The following is a 25,914-nucleotide window of genomic DNA, read 5'->3' as shown; positions in this document are numbered from 1 at the left end:
CCATTAAATCTTATTACACATTTTTCTTTAAAGTTATGGTTGTTGGTTGATAAGATAGTTGGTGACTAAAAAGTTAGTTGATAAATTATGTTTAAGAAAAGTTAAAGGGTAAATTGCATAAAAAAGTAACGTACTTTTGAAACTTTCATTTTAGTATCTAAGATGTAAAGTTTTAAACATTTAAATATCCAGGTAATTAGTTAAAGCATCAACTCTTTCTTGTAATAAGCCACAATATATAAAAACTAATTTTAGATTAAGATATTCATGTTATTAAATAATACATAATTGGATACCACATCACTCGTTACATCAACATCGTAACCAATTAATGCTTCAATCGGTTACCTCGGTACTTAAATGTTTAAAAATTGTCATCTTAGATAACAAAATGGTAGTTTTTAGGGTACATTATCCAAAATAAGAATCAAGTTAAAATATGTTATTTTTTCATACAATTTGCCCAAAACTAAAAAACTTGTTGAAAATTATAAAATAATCAAAGGTGACTTGTAAAAATTTTGTTGACCGTAACGTTTCATAATATAATTAAAAAACAAATAATTAATAATATAATATGATTATTTAATACTTATAGATTGTAAAAAAAAATTGAATAAGCTAACTTACGGTTATTAAACATGATCTAAATAAAAACAAAGGGTGGAATGGGCATTTCGTAGAGACGGTCCTCAAATTACCACTTTACGCCTTTGAGTGTGCATAGATCCTTTGATTACGGCTCGACAAAAATCTGGTTCTTCCAAAAAAACTTATAAAACCCGAATCTTTATTAAATCTTACAAAAAGAATTATAATCGTCGAAATGAGACTTCTTAAAACTTTTGAATGTTAGGCCCGAAGGACTTAAGAAAGTTATACGTTTAAATCTTCTTGTTTGAAGCTGGTGATCCAGTCCGTACAATACGCCATATTCTTTTCGTCCTTTTCTAAAATATTGTCCAAACTGATTGACACTGGTCATGAGATTTCCAACATATTTTATCGATATTTTTTAAAAGAAGAGAGAAAAAGTTAAAATTTGTATCAATAATTATATTTATTTATAGTATTTTTTTTTATTTTATATGAATTATATGATTAAAAAATATTTAATGGATTTAGTGTAAAAAAATACTTTCAAATAAGCTTTATATGGAATGGATGATCATGCATTTAAATTTACTGGACTCTTGTTTTTCAAAAAAAAAAAAAAAATTTCTACATCATAAAATAAGTGTTTATAGATATTGCAGATATAGTGACATTTAGGTATGCAATTATGGACCTGGTTAAAAGGCAAAAAAAATTATCAAATTTAGCCCAGGTATGCAATTGCGACGGCCAGGTCTGCAATTATGACGTCCAGGATTGCAATTGTGATGGTGCTACTTGCTAACTTGGTGAATTTTAATTTTGTTTTTGTCTTTAGTCAGGTTCGCAATATTATGGATGTGGATATTGCAGCCATAGTGATATTTAGGTAAATTCGGGAGATGAATGACTAAGAGACCAATTTAAATGAATGGAATGACTATTTGAGTCAATTTCCCTGATAACATATATATGTCCAAAGTAGATATAACGTCATTCTTGTATAGACTAGTCGACCTTTTTCAGCCAATAAACATACGATCTACATAGTTGACGGTACGTATTGATTGGGACCCACTATCTCCTCAAACAATGCCTTAACCCCATGTGAAATAACATATATCCAACAGTATCCAAGTCACGAGTGGACTCCAATATTCTAAAAGATCAATAGTTTCTCACCATATACGAAGAAAATGTAAGTTATCTGCTGGATATAAATATTATATAAATACGTAAATATGTCGGTTATATCCACATTTTTATATGTAATATTGTTTTATTGACATTATAGAAAGTACGTAAGTATGATTTATATTTTCACGTTTTCATATATATATATATATATACACACACGTATATATATATATATACACATACACACACATATATATATATATATATATATGGTTGGTTCATGTGAGAAAATGTTATTTTTGTAAAACACGTGAGACATTATTTTTACACTTGAAAATTTACAACAAAATGTTGTGAAGATAAAAAAAAACCCGAACATTTACAGCAAAAACAACTTTAACATTGTTTTGCTGTGAAGTTTCAAAACTCTTAAAAACCATATTTTATGCTTGAAATATTGTTTATTGATAGATATTACATAAAATTTAAGATTACAAGTAAATTGTGTATAAGTACAACTTATTAAAGCTTCATGTTTGAATTATGCAACTAACAACGTATAAACATACTCAAATAGAGGATAAACATCTCATTTTAAATATAAAAAATCTAAAATATAATTAGAATAATTATTAAGTTCTAATAAAATACTTATTATTATACTCATAAAAAATTATATTATCAAACCAAAAATAAAAAATAAATTAAAATATAAAAAAATAAAAAATTTAAAAAGTTAGTTTGATACTAATATCAATATTTTTTTTTCAATTTTTTATAATATCTTTATATTTATATTTTATTCAAAAATAAAAACATTATCGTTTTCTCAAAACTATATAAAACAGTATTATAACATCGACTGAGACAAAAATAAATAAAACAAAATATTAAAATCAAGATGTATCTTGTTGTATTGTACGACTATTCTTCTAATATATATATATATATATATATATATATATATATATAAGATTAAAAACAAAATTGGCATTAAAGCTAACTATATATGAACAAGATTCATGTTAACTTGAAAGGAATTAAAAATCAGATCATATGATATATCCATACTTATTTAAAATATTAATTATTTTTAAAAAAAAATCATTGAGTTCTAAAATGTAACCAATCTTTTACAACTTAGAAGAGTGGTGATTTATATTATATATTATATATTTACACCAATAAATAAATAAATTAAAAAGAAAAGTTTTAGTAGGAGTAAAACACTAAATGTGTGAAAACATTAAATTATTTTACCTAAATTCCACCTATTAATTCATTTATATTTGGTGCCTCTTTTTTTTATTTATCTTTTATATTTATTCCTATTTTATTTAATATATAATTATTTACTTTCAATATTTGATCTACTTCTGATTTGAGGATAGAGGATAAATGGATGCTTATTTTTCTTTAATTAATTAATTAATTATTAATATTATTTTTTAATAAATAAATTATTACAATTATTTGTTGTTGTGATGCAGTGGAGTATATTAAATTAAATTCTAAGTCTTTTTTTTTTTTTAAATGAGAACATTAATAAATACAAACATGCAACCAAATTACTTATAATTTTTTATTTTTTAAGTATTTTTTAATACTTGTCGAACCCTTCAAGTCCTTCATGTCAATGCATATATATATATATATATATATATATATATATATATATTGGAAGATTTAATTTAAAATACGAGTGAATTTTTAAAATAAAGAAATATACATCATAAATCAAAGATTCATACACAACAAATATAGAGAGAAAGAAAGAGAGGAGGTTCAAACGAGAACGGTACTTATTCAAGAGAATAAGAAAACGGTTGAATCACATGTGATTTTACACTAACATCACGTATAAAATCACATGTGATTCACGCAACTTTACCCCGTGACTTGAAGACACGGCTAAAGTCGTCTACACACCTTTTTTCGAGTGTTATTGTAAAATCATATATGATTTTGCATGTGATTTGACCGTTTTTATATTCTCATAAATAGTTAGCATTATCATTTAATCTCCCCCCTCTATATATATGTGTGTACACACGCACACTTATCTAGATAGAGAGTTTCATATTCAAACCAATCTCAACTGTTGATGTAAATAATATTTTTGTCTATTTAAAAAATAAAAAATAAAAACAAGATATACAATGACTTGTAATATAATATTAAAGTGAGATGGTATTTTTCTAACAAACATATTATTAATCAAATAATTAAATTATACATCATAAATCAAACATTCATATTAACATTATATATATATATATATATATATATATATATATATTATTTCTACACTTCGTTACTCTAACGCCACGAATTGCAGGACGCTTGTAGTATTCTTTGGTTGTTTGTAAAAAAACAATCACTAATTATCCAAATATAATAGTTAAACCATAACTTTTTAATATACTGAGGTAGTGAATGATGTGATATTTAACTTAGTATTATTTACTGACGTGGTTAGTGACATTGATTTTTTTTTAAATTAAAATGAGTCTTTTTTTAATCTAAAATTAGTCTTCAACCAGTTATCTCAGTACTTAAATATTTAAAACTTTACATTTTAGATATCAAAATGAAAGTGTTAAAAGTACGTTACTCAAAATAAGATTCAAGTTAAAGTACGTTACTTTTTCATTTAATTTGCTCTTAAAATATATAATATTTTTACTTCTTGAAATTACGTTTTTAATTAAAGAATGATCTCCTCACACATATCAACTTCAAATCTTACTTTTTACATTTTCAATATAATATTTATCATGATTCTGACGTTAAAGAAATACATATAATATTATCTTTTTAAGTATTCGATAACTAAAAAATGTTTACTAAATACTTGCTTTTTTATTGAACAAAAAACATATAGTTTTTAACAAAAATGATCAGATACAAACGTAATTTTTTTCTAAGTGATGAAATCATTTGTCTATAAGAAACAAATATATGTATATTTTTCACAAATTATCATTGGCATGTTGGTTAGTTTATTGATTTTTATAAGTGAGGTCCTAAAATGAGACAAACAAGACCAAAATTAGGTCTGGAGTAGAAGAAAAACCTTGCAAACCAGCTCTACCAAGAGAAATCTGTTTCGTCATTATAGTTTTAAAATATATACGGTAACACACAACAAATTGATACGGTAATACTTTTTACGACCCTATAATTTTTTACATCACGGAGGAAGAACAAAACGATGGTCCGTAGTCCGTACCACCATATGAACACGGTGGGAAACGCTAAGAATGATTAAATATTAAATAGCTTTAATAATGACAGAGATATATAATTTTATAAATATTAGAGATTAAAATATATAAAAATATATTAAATTAATTACATTCTTCTTTTTAATATTTAATTTGTTGATTTTTGGTAGCGAAGCTGTAGATGATACGGCATGTTTTGTACGTAATGGCGGAGTCCGTGTCACCGGATTTTGCAATGTGGATTACGACATCAAATCTATATTTTATTTATATATATATATATATATATATATATATATATAAATACAAAGAGAGAGAGGTTGGTTATTATACAACCTTTGACATTTGTGCAATCAATACAACTCAATTTCAACCATCTATTTTATTTGATTAATATGTGGTTTCATAGAAGTTTTGATTGTTTCCTAATATAAAGTATTGATCATAATTAATGAACCATATTCATCTTACATAAATATTCAAATCATAATAAATGAACTTTCATCATTTCCATAAATATCTCAGTTTATTGGGTTGTATTGGTTGTACAAATGAGACAAGTTGTATTTGAAACAAACTCTCTCTCTCTCTCTCTATATATATATATATATATATAAACGCATTCAAGAGATAACTGATTAATTTGTGGTAACTGTAAGATCTAATGTGAACTATTTGTTTAAGATATTTATGGATATTTCTTAAATAAGCTAAAATTATAATATACTAAGTCAATTTTTGACAATTAATCAAAATATCTAATTAAATTTTTTAGAAGAAAATATTTAATTATAATTAGTTACAATGTATTTTCTTTCTTTTATGAAAGGGCAAATTGCATGAAAAAGTAACGTACTTTAACTTGATTCCTATTTTGGGTAGCATACTTTCAAAACTTTCATTTTGGTACCTAAGATGTAAAATTTTAAACATTTAAGTACCCGGGTAACTGGTTGAAGTATTAATCGATTACCATATTGATGTGGCGAGTGATGTGGTATCCAACTCAGTATTATTTGCTGACGTGGTCAATAACGTGAATTTTTTAAAATCTAAAATTAGTCTTTCCGGGTTACCCGGGTACTTAAATGTTTAAAACTTTACATCTTAGGTATCAAAATGGAAGTTTTGAAAGTACATTACCTAAAATAGGAATCAAGTTAAAGTACGTTACTTTTTCATGCAATTTGCCCTTTATGAAATGTATCATAATGTGCATTTTCGTTATTTTTATTGTTTTTCAAATGATATCACATTGTGCATTTTGTATTATATCCGGGTATCACAGTGAATATCGTTTGTAGGTATCACAATATATTTTGTGTTCACATAAGGTTCATCGAAATAAGATTCGCCGGAAAGAGAAAAGAGTAGAGAGGATATTTATAAAATCCTTAAAATGCCTTTAATTATTATTTTTAGTTAAAATTATCAAAATTATTAATTTATTAATTTAACCTTTGATTTATGGTTAAAATTGGATCTCATGGTTACCTTAAACAAAACAGTTCCCATTTAATATTAGGTCCCTATATATGTAATTTTAATTTTAATTTTAGTTTCATTTTTAATTAATTATATAATAATAATGAAAACAAATCAAATATTAAGTGATAATATTGATTAATTAAAAAAAATGTGATAGTTTTGGAATAAAGTGTCCAAAACAAAAAATAAAATAAAATAAAACAAGTTACAGATGTACACTGCATTCACGGGATGGAGGCTTCCAGCTCCCACCATTTTTGTGATTCCTTCCGTACCGTCAATATATTATTTATATTTACTTAATTTTTATTAATTAATCTTAATTTTTGTTAATAATTAATTAATAATTTTATTAAAATATAGACTACGATGATACATATAAGGGTTGTTCGTTTACCTCTTAATAGTTTCAATCAAGAGTAGTCTCTGAATCATTAAAAAATGATTTTTGTTTAGCAAAAAAAAGCTTGTTTTTTAATGATTTTTAAACCCTTTGAATGATTTTGTATTTTGAGTCTCCTTTAAGCTTTCAGCACCCTAATTCCATCGTAAACATTTACCAAAATTATATTTACTTTTGTATTATATCATGAGAGTCTCTTAATCATTCTGACCATTTAATTATTATATAGTAAATCATTCAGCAACTATCAAACAACCCCATAATTTTAGATTTTATATAACTATTATAGTTTTAAATCAACTAAAGAATGGTTCTTTTTAATAATAATAGTAAAAATAAGAGTATCTTTAATAGATATGTTATTTTAGAAGTTTTAACGGCATGGAAAAAATTTACTCCAACAACTATGTTAAACTCTCCTCCAAAATTATTAAAATTAACCAAATTTGAAAGAAAAGAGAGAAAATATAACGTACTCATTGGAGATATTTTAATGGGTTTATTCATCTCACATTTAAGGGGCCGATTAACTGTGTGTGTTACTTACCTAACCGATTGAATATGACAAACACTGAGAATCTTACCTGATAAAAGACGTAATAATAATTGAGGATTTTACTCAATAAAAGGACCGATAATTTTACCTGGTATGTGAAAAAGAAGACTTTATCCAGTAAACGTTTACTGGACAAAAAAAGCTTACCGACAATTTATTTTAATAGTCGAGAATGTTACCTAAACATGATAAGTAAAGGTGGTGACTTCTATCAGTAAGTATTTACCAGGTAAAAAATTTGTAAACAGCCAAAAAGTAATTACTTTTTGTCTTAAAATAAGTGTTTGCATTTATATTTTAGTTTGTCCTAAAATAAATATTAAATTAAACATCTACATATTTCTTATTATTAGTTAAAAATGTAATAATTACAAGATCCTAAAAAATTAGCAACTTTTTAAATACAAAATAAATATTTTTATTTAGGATAATTTTAAAATAAAAAATATAAAATTATATTGAGAAAATATTTAAAAAAATTGGAAAAAGAAAAGTAATAAAATAATTTTCAACGCACCGTGCAATACGGAAGTCTGAGACATGGAGCCACGGAAATTAGAGAAAACGGTCGGAAGGGCACCTTTCTCAATGACGTGACACATTCCGTAGCCTCTGTCCAAGCGAAAGAGGAACCTCCAACACACCTTTTTTATCGTCGGTCTTCGGTGTCACTCCTGTTCCTTCCTTTCTACTCTCAAGTCAAGTACCAGAACCTTGTTTTCTACACTCTCCTGATACCATTCCAGACACAGATTTTCCACCAAATCACATTATTAGCTTGTCCTTCAATACACGAACATAATCATAATTAATAGAAAATGTAAACGAGACGATTCAATATCAGAATTCTAAAACAAGCATTGTTATGATCGCCAGATTTGAAGAACTAATCGGCTATAAGCCAAGTTTATGATAATTAAACACATAAATCAAACGGGAGCAATGAATCTGTACGAAATCAATCAGCAGAAAACACAGATTTTACTGACGAAATTACCTCCACAAAAGGAGGAATTGAAGTTGTTGTGTATATACAAGCCAAACTAAAAACCGATTTGATTTGATTCGATAATTTTGTAAATCATCATCAACCGATCTGACCTAACCTCACTATTTGGCAAGATAATCGATTAGGCAAAAAAAACTAAAAGAACATCGAACTATTACAGGAATTCATCGGAAATAAGCTCTTGTAGGTTGTGAGACGCTTCTTTTCCTGCTCGTAAAGCTTCGAGAACACGTTCGAAAACGAGGACATGGCAAGGGATCCGAAGGACGCCTTTTTGTTCGTAACCGTACTCTTGAGCAGATTTATTGAGCAAATTGATGAAAATCGGGTGGTTTAATAGGTCTGCACTCACCACGAATCGTTCCATCTCTTCTCCGACATAGACCGGTAGATGTCCCTCTGGTACGGCGGCGGAGCGGCGTGATTTGGCTAATCGGAAGGATTGGCAGAGACGAGGTGCAACGGTAGGTGAAGAACGAGTTTCCGATCGTAAGAGAGAGTAGGGAGATGAGTCGGCGACGCGAGAGAGGCGGCGAATCAACTTCTTCATGGTATATTCTGTCGCTTGTTGAGGTGAAGGGGCCAAGTGTGTGTTTGTGTGTGTGAATGGGAGAGAGAAGTGGTGGGCAAATGCGAGTATAAATATACAGGTGGAAAGAAGGATGTGCGTACAGGTAGGGGTACCTGCCAGGTACAATTGTCACTTATTTATTTATATTATTATTTTATTTATTTCCTTATTTAACATTTATCAAATCACTTTGCTTTATCAATAAATATGATAAGAATCAAGAATTTTATCTGGTAGAAATGATGGTAAATGACGAGAGTCTTGTCCAGTAAGTGAGAATAACGACGTCTCTTATCTCGTTAGTATTTACCGATAAATTGTTACATACGATGTTATTTTTATGAACTAAAATCTTACCAAGTAAGCTTAGTGATAATGTTGAATCTTACCATTAAATATGAGCAAATGTTCGGGTAAACGGATTATCAATCTTATTATGGTACACAGATAGAATTTAATGGGACTAAACTAGACTGAAGTAAGAAATTATCAAATACTGGATTATCTTCAACAGATTCTTGAAATTTTATTTAAATTAGAGATTCAAAAATCAAAATCTCAAAAAAAAAAAAAAATCACTCACTCGAACAGAATTTTCATTTAATATCAACTATAATATTAAAATATTCAATACATCTAATAAAATATTGTTTTTTTCTCGTAGAGATTTAGGCCTTGTTTGTTTTTTGAAAAAAAACCTCTCATTAGCCTCTTATGTCTGATTCGTTAAGATATTGGGTCATTTAGACTGTTTGTTTTTTTCAATTTTTCAGAGGCGCTTTATATCTTATTATCGTCTTATCTGGTAAGAGTTAAACCAATCTCTTATTTGCCTCTTATTGTTCTTGAAACCTTTAGCAACAATGTTTCTCAATTGATTAATCTTAATCGATTATCTATCTCAATCGATCATTACCAAATCCATCCTCACATCTTTCAATTGGTGTATTTTAATAGGATTTAAATGTGTTAAATACTGTTAATGACATATTTTCGTTTAAATGAATGCTAATTATATAATTTAAATATAAATTTCGTAATGATGATGAATAAATATGTGAAATTGTATAAATTTATCTATAAATTTAACATTATAATTTTCTAATCAGTAAAATAGACAATTTAAACAAATTCAGACAGTATTCAGTTTACAAAAAACAAACAGTTTTGTTGATTCAAATTTCAGACATCAACACCACATCTTATTAATCAGAAGTGAAATAAGACTTTCAGAATTCAACACCTCTTAAAAAACAAACGTCACCTTAATTTCAAAACTCTTATTCGTGGTGATACTAAAATAGCATTATGATGACTAGAAAGGTACTGGTGTAATACAGCGAGATATATTTTAATTTTAATATTTCATTTTATTCTTTATCTCATTCAATGTTATAGTATGGTCTTATGTGATTTTGAAAAAACGATAATGTTTTTATTTTTGAAAAAATATAAACTTGAAGATATCATAAAAATTGGACAAAAGTATATCGATATTAGTATCAAATTAACTATTTAAAATTCTTATTTTTTGTGTAATTTTTTAATTCAATTTTTTTATTATAATTTATTTTAGGTTTAATAAAAAAGTAATTTATATTTGGTTTAATAATATAATTTTNAGGTTTAATAAAAAAGTAATTTATATTTGGTTTAATAATATAATTTTCTTATAAAGATAATAACTAACTATTTTGTTAGAACTCAATCATTATCTTAATTATATTTTAGATTTTTTATATTTTAAGATGAGATGTTTATCATCTATTTAATCATGTTTATCCGCAGTTAGTTACACGAATTCAAACATGAAGCTTTAATAAGTTGTATTTATGCATAATTTACTAGTAATCTTGAATTTTAAGTAATATGCATCAATATACAGTATTTTATATATAAAATATAGTTTTTAAAAGTTTTTGTCAAATGCTTTATAATATAATATAGATTTTATAAGTAGTTATTTTTGGAAAGTTTTCCATATTTGGAAATTTTATTTTCTCTCTCTTACTTTTTGCATTTTGGAGAATTTATTGGAGTATAAAACTCTCCAAAATTTTCAACTTCTCTACTGAGAATCTATTAGATATGCTCTTAATTCATCTCCAAAATCAAAATCTTCAAAATAATTGATTACACAATTAATTATATTACTGAAGTACTTAATACAACTCATAAGATATCATTTCTCTTTCATAGACATATAATTTCAAGCAGTTTTATCCGTAGAATCAGTAAAAATACCATTTCACTCTCATAAGTAATCATTTTGAGAAAAACCTCCAAATTTGGAAATTTCCTTCTCTCTCATATTTTCTTTATTTAAGAAAAGATTTTGAAAAATCTATTCAAACAAAAGTATCTAAAATCTTTATTTTAGAGAACCTATTGGAGATGTTCTAATAGGATTTTTGTTTCACGTAGATATTTTAGTAATTTACTAAAAAAATTCTCATTTTCTGAATTTTGTTCAATCTATTTTTTAAGGGTGTCTCAAGTTATGTCCGGACTAATCCCGGAAAATTGTAACCGTAAGAAATCAGCTCTAATAAATTTAGTGGGCATAATTATTATGTATGGCTGGAATTGAACCCTGGACAAATGAGATATTCCATCAAATGAGATATTCCATCACATCAGCTCTAATAAATTTAGTGGGCATAATTATTATGTTGTACAATTGTTGTTCCGTCACAAAGAAGTATATTTTTTTCGCACTCAATTAATTTTACTTCGCTGATGTTTCATACTTATATATATATATATATATAGAGAGAGAGAGAGAGAGAGAGAGGTGAGTTATTATACAACATTTTACATTTGTACAACGAATACAACTCAATCTCAACCATCCATTTAATTTGATAAATATGTGATTTCATAAAAGTTTTAATTGTTTCCTAATATAAAGTATTGATCATAATTAATGAACCCTAGTCATTTTTCATAAATATCCAAATCATAATAAATGAACTCTCATCATTTTCATAAATATCTCAATTGATTGGATTGCATTGGTTGTACAAATGGACATGGTTGCATTTGAAATATACCCTATATATATATATATATCACATTTGTACAACCATTGCAACTCAATAAATTGAAATATTTATGAAAATGTTGAGAGTTCATTTATTATGATTTAAATATTTATGGAAGRTGAATAAGGTTCATTAATTATGATCAATACTTTATATTATAAAACAATCAAAATTTCTATGAAATTACATATTCATCAAATTAAATGAACGGTTGAGATTGAATTGTATTGGTTGTACAAATATAAGAGGTTGTATAATAACTCACCCCTCTCTCTCTCTCTCTCTCTATATATATATATATATATATATATTAAACGTATCCTTACAAAAGAGTATAAAATAACAAAAAAACATGTTTGCTTCGATCAATGAATATGATTTTGACATAAAATGATAATACCTTATGAAATGATTGATCGAATTCCGTTAACTTAGCACGGGTTTTGTATCCAACGTACATATAAAATATATGAACAACTCTTTACATTGTTCGTTCCCATTTTTTAATTATTATTTTCACAATGATTACAGTCTATCAAGACAATTTTTACGTCACATATAATTGAAATTGAATATCTTACGTGGGGCCCAATCATGTGAGTATCACAAGAAATATTATAAGCTTATAAAAACCAGTAACAATATATTCCCTCAGATGAATTCTTTTTCATCTGCGTTTTAAGATATTGTTTCAAATATTCTTGTTTTACATTTATTTGTTGTTTCGTAATATGAAACAACACATAATTCACTGTGTCCCATGATTTGTATATGTTTTAAGGTTCTCATTTGTTTAATTATGCACTTGTCGCGTATAATGATACATTAAGATCGTTGATTTTTATAGAAGCAAGGGAATAAGGGGTCGTTTATCAATGCTTACAAGAGTTATCAACCATCATTTTCTTATCAGGTAACATTTTCACCCATCAAAATTGATTGTTGGTAAACATTAATATGGTAATAGTCTTCTAACTCATTTACTGGGTAAAATTTTTGGTCCTTACTATATTTATTAGCAGGTAAGATTCTCAGTACTTGTTATATTTATTATCATAATAAAATTCGTGATCCTTACTATGTTTATTATCAGATAAGATTATAGGTCTTTGTTGTTTTTATTATGACGTAAGATTCTTGATCATTCTCATGCTTATTCGATACCAGTTATCAATAAATCAATGTAATATAATTAAATACACTCATTTTCCTAAAGTGGTTGGTAATAAGGGCTGTTTGACAGTTGCTGAATGGTTTGGTGCAGAATGATTAAGTGGTAATTGTTTACAATGAAATTAGGACGTTGAATGGTTAAGAGAGGTTCAGGGTACAAAATCAAGCAGAGGGTTTTAGAACCATCAAGAGACAGATTTTTTTTTGTCAAACAAGATTCACCTCTTAACAATTTAGATGTTGTCTCTTAATGGAACTATTAGAATGAGTGACGAATTCTGAACATGTGCCAAAAGTGAAAAACGAAAAGAACTTGGTGGACCTGTTCTGTCCTTTTTCATAAACCCTGAAAACTCGATCCAAACCCAAAAGCCACCACCAATTAGGGCAAAAATTAAGTAGCTTGAAATCATCAAATCACGCCGATTGGCGTAATCAATCAACCAATTAAGCAATTACATTCGAATCTGATGCTTAAATTGATCAAACAAAAGCCATTAACATGGAGTAAGTTCGCGATATCAAAACCTGCAATTAGAAGACATAATTCTCTGTTTTTTTAATAGAAAAACTCTTATCAGCCTCTTATGTCTGATTCGTTAAGAGTTAAGACCATTCAGACTGTTTGTTTGTTTTCAATTTTTCAGAGACACTTATGTTTTATTGTCATTTTATCTGGTATAAGTTATCAACCTCACCTCCTATTTGCCTATTATTGTTCTTCAAACCCTCAACAACGGCGTTTCTCAATTGATTAATCTTAATCGATCATTTCTCTCAATTGATCCTTACCATAGCAATCCTCACATTTCACAATTGATGTATTTTAATATGATTTAAATGTGTTAAATACCGTTCATGATATATATTCATTTAAATGAATGCTAATTATATGATTTAGATTTAAATTTCGTAAAGATGATGAATAAATATTTGAAATTGTATAAACTTGTTTATAAATTCAACACTATAAATTTTTAATAGGTAAAATATATAATTTAAACAAATTCAAACGTTTATCAATTTATAAAAACAAACAATTTTATTGATTCAGATTTCATACTTCAACATCACCTCTTATTAATCAGAAGTGAAATAAAATTTCAGACTTCAACACCTATTAAATAACAAACGTCACTAAAAAGTTTCTCTCTCTCAATTATCAATGATAAAACTCTTATGTGATTATTTAAAGGTACAAAATAATTACATATTTTTAAAGATATATATTATTTTTATTATGAATATTTATATTTATATTTAAATTAAAAAAGTAGTTTTTATCCACACCGTTAAAATCCATCGTCATTGATCCTCTCGAGGCCTCTTTTTGAATTTTGGGCTCAACCCATTGACCATCTTTGACCTTTTGTTACGAAGAATCAAAATTCAATTAAACAACACAAATTATATAAAAATATATTATATGCATTCACATATATCATGGAACATGTTAATAAGCAAGGGGTTGTTTGATAGTTATTAACTGGTTTGATGCAGAATAATTAAGAGACTTTTATGATATAATGTAAAATGAAATATGATTATTTAGTAATTGTTTAGAATAAAATTAGAACGTTAAATAATTAAATGAGACCTAAGATACAAAATCATTCAGAGAATTTTAAAGCCATTAAAAGATAGACTTTTTTTTACTAAACAAAATTTAATTCTTAACGACTCGAAGACTGACTCTTGATGGGGCTATTAAAGGTAAACAAACAACCTCCAAAACTATAAACCTATGTTTATGGTTTAATATTTTCTATTTTAATTTATAAATATTTCAGTAATAATTGATGAAATATAACATAAGTTTTAAACAAAAAATCTAAATACAACTTCAATCAAACATTAAATATATATATATATATATACACACACACACATACGTCACTGCTACCTAAGCCATTCGTTCTCCCCTCTCGATTGGCCTTTGCCAGCTACTAGAGCAAGAAGAAAAATGGAATTCTTGGATTTTCTGTTAACTGCTAAGTCGTGAATATGTTACAGAATTTTTCACTTGAAACATATTACTGTCGAAAAGAAACAGATATTTGATTAATTTTCTCAAAAATTTAAATATAATTACTATTTTACCCACTAATATTATATTGTTCACTTGTCACAGGATTTTTTTTTCTTTTTGAAAAGTTTAGCTATTTGTCAATTATTATCATGAAAAAAATAAGTGGTATTAAGTGATAAGATTCTACACAGTACTTTGTTTAGTATGTACTAGAAATAGAATGGTACTCGTACAATATAGTGAAATACATCTCAATTTTAATGTTCGGTTTTATTTTTTTGTCTTTGTCGATGTTATAATATGGTTTATGTGGTTTTGAAAAAACGATAATGTTTTTATTTTTTAATAAAATATAAATATAAAGATATCATAAAATTTTCAAAAAAATATATTGATATTAGTATCAAACTAAGTATTTAAAAGTTTCCATTTTTTGTGTAATTTCTTTAATTCGTTTTTTTATTATAATTTAATTTATGTTTAATAATGAAGTAATTTTTGTTTTAATAACATAACTTTTTATAAGGATAATAATTAAGTATTTTGTTAAAATTCAATAATTATCTTAATTATATTTTAAATTTTTTATATTTAAGATGCGATGTTTATCCTATATTTAATTATGTTTATCTGCAGTTAGTTACACGAATTCAAACATAGAACTTTAATATGTTGTATTTACGCACAATTTATTTGTAATCTTGAATTTAAGTAATATGCATCAATAAACAGTACTTCATGTATATAAAAAAATAAGTTTTAAGAGTTTTTGTCAAATGCTTTATAATATAGTGTAGACATGTATCGGTATAACCAATTGATGGTATGAACGGGACTTTCCTTTGATAGTCGACAAGCTTGACTGATTTACACCATCAATAACAACGGACAATCACGAATAAATCGTCATTCAATTCAGCCGATATCTGTGTGTTTTCACTTCAGCTACATGAGATGACAACTATGTTCCTATATAAAGAGAGATAATAGCAAACGCCAAAAATGCCCGGAAACCATATTGTCAACCACCTGTTATTCACGCAATATATCAGACTATGTTGTCATTGGGATGCACATGCATATTCTATAAAAGAACAAAAAAAAGAACAGGGTTTGTCACTGTTCACATAACCCTTCGAACATTTTCCCAAATCCGCATGATTAAACGACTTATCATTCACATTCAGTATCAGACTAACCGGGTCCATCGCTATTTAAATAGCCACCCCAGACGTTTTCTTCCTTTCTCACGAAGTCTCACAGATAGACTAACAACGTTTTATAGCTGACAAACTCCAGTTTCAGACTCGTATCCGACAAACATCGTCACTTGCAATCGTTGTTTGCATTGTTGGTTTGCATGTCGGGTTTAACGGACCCACAACATAATCACGAGAAACTACATCGTTCGATGTATTTATTTAAATGTTACGATTTTTACGGAGACAAAAAACAATTAAAAATATAGAAACAAAATTGAAGCAAAAAAAATGAAAGTCTAAAAGGGGTCACGAGTCTTTGTTTCCCTTGATTTATACAAAAGCCTTACAAGAAGAGGACAAAGAGTAACGACTTAAAGGGTGTTGTGGGCCCAATATTTCCAAAATTACGCCATTCTCAACAATCGTTGATGGAGGAAGGGTATTTTCGTCTCAAAAAGTATTTTAATTTTATTTATTTTTCAAGAATATTATGACAATTTTTTTTTATTAATCTGGATATTTAACCCGCTATGCGAGCCAACTAATCCCTAGGCGACCACCTGCTTTACAGATAGCTTGGAGTCACCGTATTTGAACTTCTGTGGTCACAAGGGAATTTTTATTCTTCTTTGGAGTTGAACCTGAGATATGGATTTGATGTAGAAATTAAAGCAGATTTGAGAAAAAAGTCGAGGTTGAGATACAATTGGAACAGTTGAAATCCAATGGACTTCGATTTGAAATGATAGATATTTGACCGAAATCTTTGGGAATGATTCCATACTACAGTTCGGTGGCGGAACTTTATGGCACCGTTGGGGAAACGCATATGGAGCCGTAGCTAATCGAGTAGCTCTAGAAGCATGTGTACATACTCGTAACGAGGGACACGATCTTGCTACTGAGGGTAATGAAATTATCAATGCCCAAAAGATTTCTAAATCTGTTGGTTGTGGGATTTTATTGAAATCTCGGTATTTCAGATCCAAAGTTATAATCAAACCAAACACAAGATCAGAATAGAATTTAATTCTGAATCCTACCAAATACTATTAAATCCTGCAATCCAAATGGGTCCATTGCTACAAAATACCAGTTATTTTGATTATTTTAAGGACTCCTTTGGTTTGACGTAATCTCTTTGGGGGATTCTGATACTGTGGAAAGATTTAAAATTGGAGGGATTTGGAATTTTTGGTTTTTTCGGTTTGTAGGATTTGAAATAAGGTTGAATTCTGTTATTCAATAAATCTTATTTGGTTTGTAGAATTTGGAATGAATTTTTTATCTGTAATTTTTTTATAAGTAATCAGTTTCGGTTAGATAAGGAGGCGATTGTGAGATTAGAACAGATTTGATGGAAAATGTTAGGTAAATATGCAATGAAAACAACTGAAATTAATGGGTTTATTATTTGACATGATAGGATTTCACTGTAATTCGAGATTTTAGATCCAAACTTTTTTCAAACCAAACAGGAGTTTATAATAAAATTCAGTTCCAAATCCTACTGAATTTGACAAACCAAACAGACTCGAATTTTTTTTGTTACCAATAACATTATATTTTATTTAATTTGTTACATATCAAGTCAAACGTTATAAATTTTAATACAAAAAATACATCGAATGATAGAAGTAGGGTTCTTCATTGGTTGACATTCATTGGATGTGAGAGAAACTGAACCGATCCAATCATTCATTAGATGTTGGATTTTGCCAACCGATTCGATCCGATTAACATCGAAAAACCGATCCGATCCAATCCAATTCAACGAATGATTGAATCGGTTCTGTTCCATCCATTGGATACTTTTATTCGATATCCAATGGATGGTCCGTTGGGATTAGATCTATCAAGTGTGTTATTCAATCCAATTCTCCAACAATGATATAAATTGATTAATCATTTTTAATATGTGTTAAAACCAACAAAGGGAAGTTAAAAATTCAAAGCCTCACATAAAGAAAATTCCAATTTAAGCAATTTGAAAATAAATTAACTGGATGATAGTTGGATAATGGTTAGATGGACAACTGGATAATTATCAGATGATTAATTGGATGGGAAATTGGATGTTGATCGGTTCGGTTCTGTTTTGGTCGGTTCTGGACTGCTATACGAGAACCGACCAATCCAAATTAGATGTTGAAAATTTTAATTCGATCCGATCCAATTACAATTGGATATCCAATTATGGTCTGTCGGTTCTTATTGGATCAGTCGGTTCCAATTGGATCGACTGATTTTCTACACACCTCTAGATAGAAGTCTTTCACATAATTTAGAGAATATAACAGGACGTTTGGTTCGTAGAATGGAATTCGATGGAATTGGAATTCATCAAATGAATTTGACTTTGAGGGAATGGAATGAAATTTGATGGAATTTGACCATGTCTTTTGATTGCGTTTGGTTGGATGGAATTGGAATGGAATTGGAATGGAATTCTTAACGAAATTGGAATTTTTTTGTTTCGTTCACGGAATTTAATGAGAAAAATACATAGATGGTATTTCAAGAAAATTATTTTTAGGATGGAAAGAACGAGAGCGAGAGAGAGAGAGAGGGGGGGGTCGAGCATACCAGATCGAGCAGAGTGAATGAGATCGAGCAGCTTTGAATAGGGATGGCAAAAAAACCCAAACCTATGGTGAAAACCGAAAATCGAAACTTTCGGGCCGGGTTTGGGGACGGGGTGGGGATCAGGGACAAATTCGGGGATTTTAACGGGGGCGGGGATGGTGATCATCGGCCCGGCCCGGCCCGGCCTGATATGTGTATATATATTAATATATATTAATATATATATATATATATATATATATAATATCATTAGAAGAAAATAGTAACATTAAATTTTAAAAAACTTTTATCCACTTTACTTCAACAACCCAAATAAGGCTCACGAAAAAATCTAGTTTATTTGTCGAATTGTGAAATCGTGATTTTAGTTGTATGATGTTGAAGTTCTGTTTAGTTTTATATTGTAATATAATACGTTGTTTATAATTGGTTCGATTATGTTTGAGACATTTAAACTTGTATCATTAAAAAATTGTAATTTATTTTTAGTTGTGAAAATTAACATATTGTAAGTTTTTTAGATCTGTTTCGGGTTTCGGTTTCAGGTTCGGTTATAACAAACGATGAACGGAAAAAAGAGGATTTTTACCTTAACGGGTTCCCCAACGGGGATGGGGAAAACCGCGGGGACCCTATGGGGATCCCTGATAAGATCCCCGACGGGGATCGGAACGATCACGGGGACGGTTTTAGTTATCGGTTTTGGGGACGGGGATACCAATAACCGGCCCGAACCTGGCCCGTTGCCATTCTTAGTTTTAAACGAGATCGAGCATAGCAGAGCAGAGCAAATCGAGATACAACGTCGATGAATTTGTCGGATTGGAATTTGAAATCTGTGGTATATGTGGTGGAATTGTGAAATCAATTACTTAAGGAATTTGTTGGAATTATAAAGATTCCTCAAATCAATTATGTGAGCCAAACATAGTATTTGGAATTTGGTCAAAGATTTGGACATTCCAATTCCTTCCGATTCCACCAAATTCTATGAACCAAATACCCCATAAATATTTGTTATTAATGATTTAACTCAAGAAGAAGGGCCAAACCTCAAAGTATTTGGTATGGGCTTGTATGTAAAGCAAACCTACTTACGGCCCATTTTGATAGCCCAATAAAATTCTTTTTAGAAGCCCAAAAATGTGGTTTTCAAATTTTTTGAAGAGATCAAGGCATAACCCAACCCAAATCTTACAAAGTTTCATTAATATAAACACAAGCCATTTATAGCTGGTTTGGATTTTGGTGAGAATAAAAGTTATGGTAAAAATGGTAAGAAGATATTTTCATCTTTGGATTAATCTTAGATCAACTCTAATAAAATGTACCAGATCAATTCTTGTATCAAACGCAATTCATTGGGATGAAGCTGTAGGGTGTATTAAACGCTTACCGTGTGTGACTTACTTTTTAAATGAGCATTGCAAGAACCTAAAATCTTACCTGGTAAAAGGTATAGCAAGGAATAAGAATCTTACCTGGTAAAAAGTGAGAGAGAAACTCATTACGTAGTAAAAAACGCTTACCAACAGTCCATTTTGATGGTTGAGAATATTATCCTTATTTATATTTCATTGGGTTATAACTAATAGATAGATATGTAATTTATAAATATTTATAACTGTTTTTATTTCCTTGCTTTCCTTTTTTTTAAAATTTTCCCCACAATTGAAAGGAAAATCAATATTATTTTTCTTCGTTTTCCTTTTTTTTCACTCCTTAAAAAACTCGAGAACACGACTTTCCTTCCCTCTCATTCGTAAAAAAACGACTCGAAAACCCAAAGTTAATGTCTGATGGAATAAAAACGTAACATTTAACTTGAGATGTAATTTAATAAAAAAAAATATTTAACTTAGAGAGATGTAAACATGTTTAATTTATGATATTATAATTTTTAGTAAACATGTTTGATTAAATTTACAATGTTTAAATGATAAAAATTATCAAAACTAAAAGTACAATGTTGTAGTAGAAATTTGTGATGTTATAATAAAGTATCTTTAAAAATACAATACTATATTAAGAAATGTTATATCAACACTATCATACATGTGGACGGCCTATGTGGACGATGAAGTGGTAAAAAAAACCTGATATAAAAGGTAAATTTAATTTAAAAGATTACCCAATACTATACCGGATGAATTTTTAAAAGTACAATACTCTAATAAAAAATATTTTGAAAGTATATTACTGTCATGATTTGCTCTAAACAAAATGAAGGTAACTTATGCGTCAAAACCAATGTTGATTACAGAACCATTGCTGATTAAAATCACGTTTTACAAATTTGTTCGTAACAATACATGGTTACTGAGACAAACCAAACTACGAAATTAATAGAAAAACAATTATGTAAAAATCCTATCGAAGCATTTAAAAAGTCAAAATTGCCCCTTCTTGGTACATACATGATACATGTCATGAAATAATTATTTTAACATCCATCATAAATTTGGGCAAAAAAGTTGATTATCGACAGCTTCAATTACCCTCACACGGAAATCACCTCCAGAACATCAATGTGAGAGGACATTTTCTGGCTCACTCAACGATTGAAACTAGCCTGTGGGGATAAGATCCAGTTTAAGACTTGTTTTCTTTTAAGGCAAAGTGGTCTCACCCATTTGCCAGCAAAAAACATCTTCAACAACTTATCCAAAGTGGAGAAAAATGAGATTTTTGAGCCAATATATTGCTCCAACAGCTTTCTCAAAACTATCTTCAAAATATAGAAAGTAGGAGAGAGAATGGTTTTTTCTCCAAATATGGAGAACAACCGATGAATGATTATTAAGTGAGACAACCAATAGAAAACTTAGAAAATAAATATTTAGATAGATAAATAATATTTTAATAGATGAATGAAATATTTTAATACTATAATCAATGTTGGATTCTTCAAAATAAGAATCTGTTGAACATGGACTATAAATACAAATCAATCATACATTCAAATCATTCAATTTATTGGTTTATCTATACTATATTATAAAGTATTTGACAAAAACTCTTAAAAACTATTTTTTTTTATGCATGAAGTATTGTTTATTTATACATATTATTTAAAATTTAAGATTACAAGTAAATTATACGTAAGTACAACTTMTTAAAGTTTAATGTTTGAATTCATATAACTAACTGCAGATAAACATAATCAAATAGAAAATAAACATCTCATTTAAATATAAAAAACTTAAAATATAATTACGATAATCATTGAGTTCTAACAAAATACTTAATTATTATTTTTATAAAAAATTATATTATTAAACCAAAAAAAACGAATTAAAGAAATACACAAAAAAGAGAAATTTTAAATAGTTATTTTGATACTAATATCAATATTTTTTTTATATATCTTCATATTTATATTTTATTCAAAAATAAAAACATTATTTCTTAAAATCAAATAAAACTGTATTATAACATCAACCGCGACAAAAAAAATAAAACGAAACATAAAAATCGAAATATATTTCGCTGCATTGTGCGAGTATCCTTCTAGTACCTATAAAATTACAAAAATACCCCTGGTCAAGCTATAACTCAAACATTCATCAAATACGACCACATACTCTTCATTTTCATTAAATGTGGGCATGTTATTCTGAAAACTTGGTCGATTAACTCATAGCCTCAATTTTTGCCCACAAACTTTTGACTTTTGACTTTTGGTTTTTGGTTGCAGCGTAGTGGACATGGATGCTGGACCCTATGGACCAGGGCGGACCCAAATTTTTTTTTTTAAATGGTGACACCATTTGACCATAAGAAAAAAATATATAGGAATTTTTTTTCAAACGGTGACAGCGTTTGACTATAAGAAACAAATATACGGAATTTTTTTCAAACGGTGGCACCGTTTGACTAAGAAAATGACACTAACATGATTCGGAATTGGGTGTAGGGTGGAATAAAAGCCTTGCAAACCAATTAAACCAAATAAAACTTGTTCTCATTGTAGTTTCAAAATACATACGGTGGCACACAACAAATTAATACGGTTGCACCGTTCACGAAACCTAAATTTTTTACCATTCGACGGAGAAACGATACGGTGGCACGTGCCACCCATGGCACTTATGTAGGTCCGTCTATGCCATGGGAAGTGGCGTCATTTTGCCACCATCAACCAATAGCCCCCACAAACTATTATTGTTCCGTACAATTTGGGTGATGGATATTGTCAAAATATTTATTCCATGGGGTATGTAGGTTTTAAAGCAAATTACAATTTTGGCCCTTGTTTGTACAAATTTATGAAATGGTCCTTCAGACTCGAAAAGTGTAAGAATAATACCGTCCTATGCATTTTTCTTTTGAGAATGGCTCATGATCTTAACTACCTTATCTGTTTTGCCGTTAGTTGCTGGACATTTCAGTCATTTTGTCTTATTATTGAAAAGTGTGTTTGCTCTGATTAATCGTGATTCTCCAACACCCCTTCCTGTAATACCGTCACATCCACTGCCTCGTTGTGATGGATCTGGGTTTCTCCACCACCATCTTGCTTTTCTTCACCATCGCACAACATCACTTCATCGTCTCTCCCTCTCTCACACATTACACTCGCTTCATGCCATCGTGAACACCCTCGAAACAAAAAAGCGTTAAAACTCACAATAAAATCCTGAAACCTATATCCACTTCTTAAATATATATAAAAAAAGGAACCAAAACAACAAACCCCTTTACCAGTTCATTTTTTTCAATAATAGAGACTACGAAAAGTCCTCACCCGAATCGAATTTTGAAGAAAGAATCTTCAGGTCATAGGGTCAGACCTTCATAGTCTATATAAGAAAACCTGAAATGATTTTTACTAAATAAGTGACAAAAGTTGGGGCAGGGTTGTATATGTATATAGAGATATGTCTCATGATAAAAGGGTGAATAGAAGATCAATACAACATTGAAAAACGAACGAGTGGAGGTGAAGTACTTGTGGAGAAGCATATTATACAATAGGGTCAGGTTCCAGTGAGAATGAAAGTTATTGTGAGAAGGATAAGAATAGATCTTCACCATTTGATCAATCCTAATTGAAGATCAACAGTTTTGAGATGCACCGAGATGGATCAGATCAATTTTCATATCAAGCCCAATTCATAGGATGAGGGTGAGATTAAAGGTGATCAAGGGTCTACATCTTTTCCTACGCTTCTCATCTTAACTCATATTCTCACACGATTTTTCATCTTGTACCATATTGATTATTTGCCATTCATTTGCTCACGTGGGAATCTGTTGCAAGTTCTTCAAGGGAACTCAAATGTGTTGGAATTAAGCAGAAGGAGAAAGGAAAAGACGGGAAGGGACCCCAGATGATCAGATAAGAGGGAAGAGGGAGGGGTGGCCAAGAATGTCACTAGAAATTAGAGTGGAGAAAGAGAAAAAAAGGGTTTTTATCTTTATTTTCTTTAAAATGTTATTTACATTTAACATAAACTACATAAACTTGCACACTGTTTTTTTTATCATTAGAGTACAAAATGACCAAAATATCCCTCAATTAACAACGATACAAGTAACAAAGATGAGACATAGGGGTTATGGACCATTGCATTTCAAAGAAATGCATTTATGGTGATTGTTTTTGCCCTTTTTGAAAAGGTGGGACCATTTTCATAGTCTTGTAGAAACCATAGGGACTAAAATTGTAATTCTCTATAGATTTTATGTTATTTTAAAAAAATATATAATATAACTATATTTTGTAAAACGACAACTATGTATTAATTGCTAGATATTTGGATATATGTTTGGAAAGTGATCATATGATAACGAGTGACTACAGTACGATGATAAGTTGTAAGAAAATGGACTATAAAAACAGTATATTATTGAAAAATTATAACGTTAACTATTTATTTTGATTATTTTATGACTTAATAAATGATTAATTAAAAATGAATTTTCGACACCAAAGAAAAAACACTTTGTGAAATGGAAGTAAAAATCTTTTAAATTAAATTAAAAGAAAGGGTAATTTACTAATTTGATATTTCATTATCTGGTAGACATTTTTTATTACAGCTGATTTGAAACTGATTATCTAGCCAATAAATAAAGAAATAAACATAAACAAATTGTGTTTATCTGTATATAAAAAACTTATCATTGAGTCTTCAAATCACAATAACCAACTACAAGGGCGGTGTCCGATTGGTTTGAGCTTGAGCTTCAAAGGTCAAAAGTGTCTAAAGGTCCCAGGTTCAAATCAAAAAATAAAATAAAAAAATTATCTTGTGGCCATAGAAATTCAAATACGATGACTCCAGACTACCTACCAGTATAAATGTATTTATATAATATGCAATTATATATTTTGTATTTTTTGCAACACCACACACAATCAAGTCCCAATTGATGGTCAACTTTGGTTTAATATAACATATATATATATATATATATATATATATATATATATATATATATATATATATATTTGGGATCACGTGAGACCAGCTTGTTTTCATGAAACCATTTTTTTACACTTAATCTTCACAACAAAACATTGTGAAAGTAACCTTCACAACGTTTTTGCTGTGAAGGGTCGGGGTTTTCTTACCTTCACAACGTTTTACTGTGAAGTTTCAAGTATAAAAAAATTGTCTCACAAATCTCACGAAAACAGTGTTATCTGATGTGATCTCAAATTTAAATATACATATAGATAAAAGAAGAAAGTGGACAAGTGGTAAGTTGAGTGGTTATTGTTTCTAGGTTATGGATGATTAGTGGATGCATTTGCATTAGTTAATTATATTGATAAACATGGTTACTTAAGTTTTAAACCTCCAATAAGTAAGCATCCACATTGAGGTTTGTGTAAGTGGGCAGATGATACTTTTTTAGTATACATTTTTTTATGCATTGAGAAAAT

The 25,914-nt window shown here is 28.6% G+C and overlaps 1 protein-coding gene across 2 annotated transcripts; it reads right to left on the bottom strand.

Annotated features, from left to right (window-relative positions):
* Positions 1-7,924: 7,924 nt before the first annotated feature.
* On the bottom strand, positions 7,925-9,015 carry LOC112507268 (auxin-responsive protein SAUR71-like). Of its 2 annotated transcripts, none has more exons than XM_025111777.1 (2): positions 8,573-9,015; positions 7,925-8,136 (listed from the first exon to the last, which is right to left on the bottom strand). In XM_025111777.1, exons 1-2 carry the CDS (start codon positions 8,962-8,964, stop codon positions 8,127-8,129), a joined length of 402 nt encoding a protein of 133 aa, XP_024967545.1. In that variant the 5' UTR covers positions 8,965-9,015; the 3' UTR covers positions 7,925-8,126. The 2 variants fall into 2 exon arrangements, with proteins under 2 accessions (XP_024967545.1, XP_024967544.1); XM_025111776.1 differs by having other exon boundaries at positions 8,099-8,188.
* Positions 9,016-25,914: the final 16,899 nt, after the last annotated feature.

This window comes from Cynara cardunculus (assembly GCF_001531365.2).
Source record: "Cynara cardunculus var. scolymus isolate 2C chromosome LG 2, CcrdV1, whole genome shotgun sequence".
In the NCBI taxonomy this organism is placed as follows: domain Eukaryota; kingdom Viridiplantae; phylum Streptophyta; class Magnoliopsida; order Asterales; family Asteraceae; genus Cynara; species Cynara cardunculus.
This window is presented reverse-complemented; position numbering and strand designations above follow the sequence as displayed.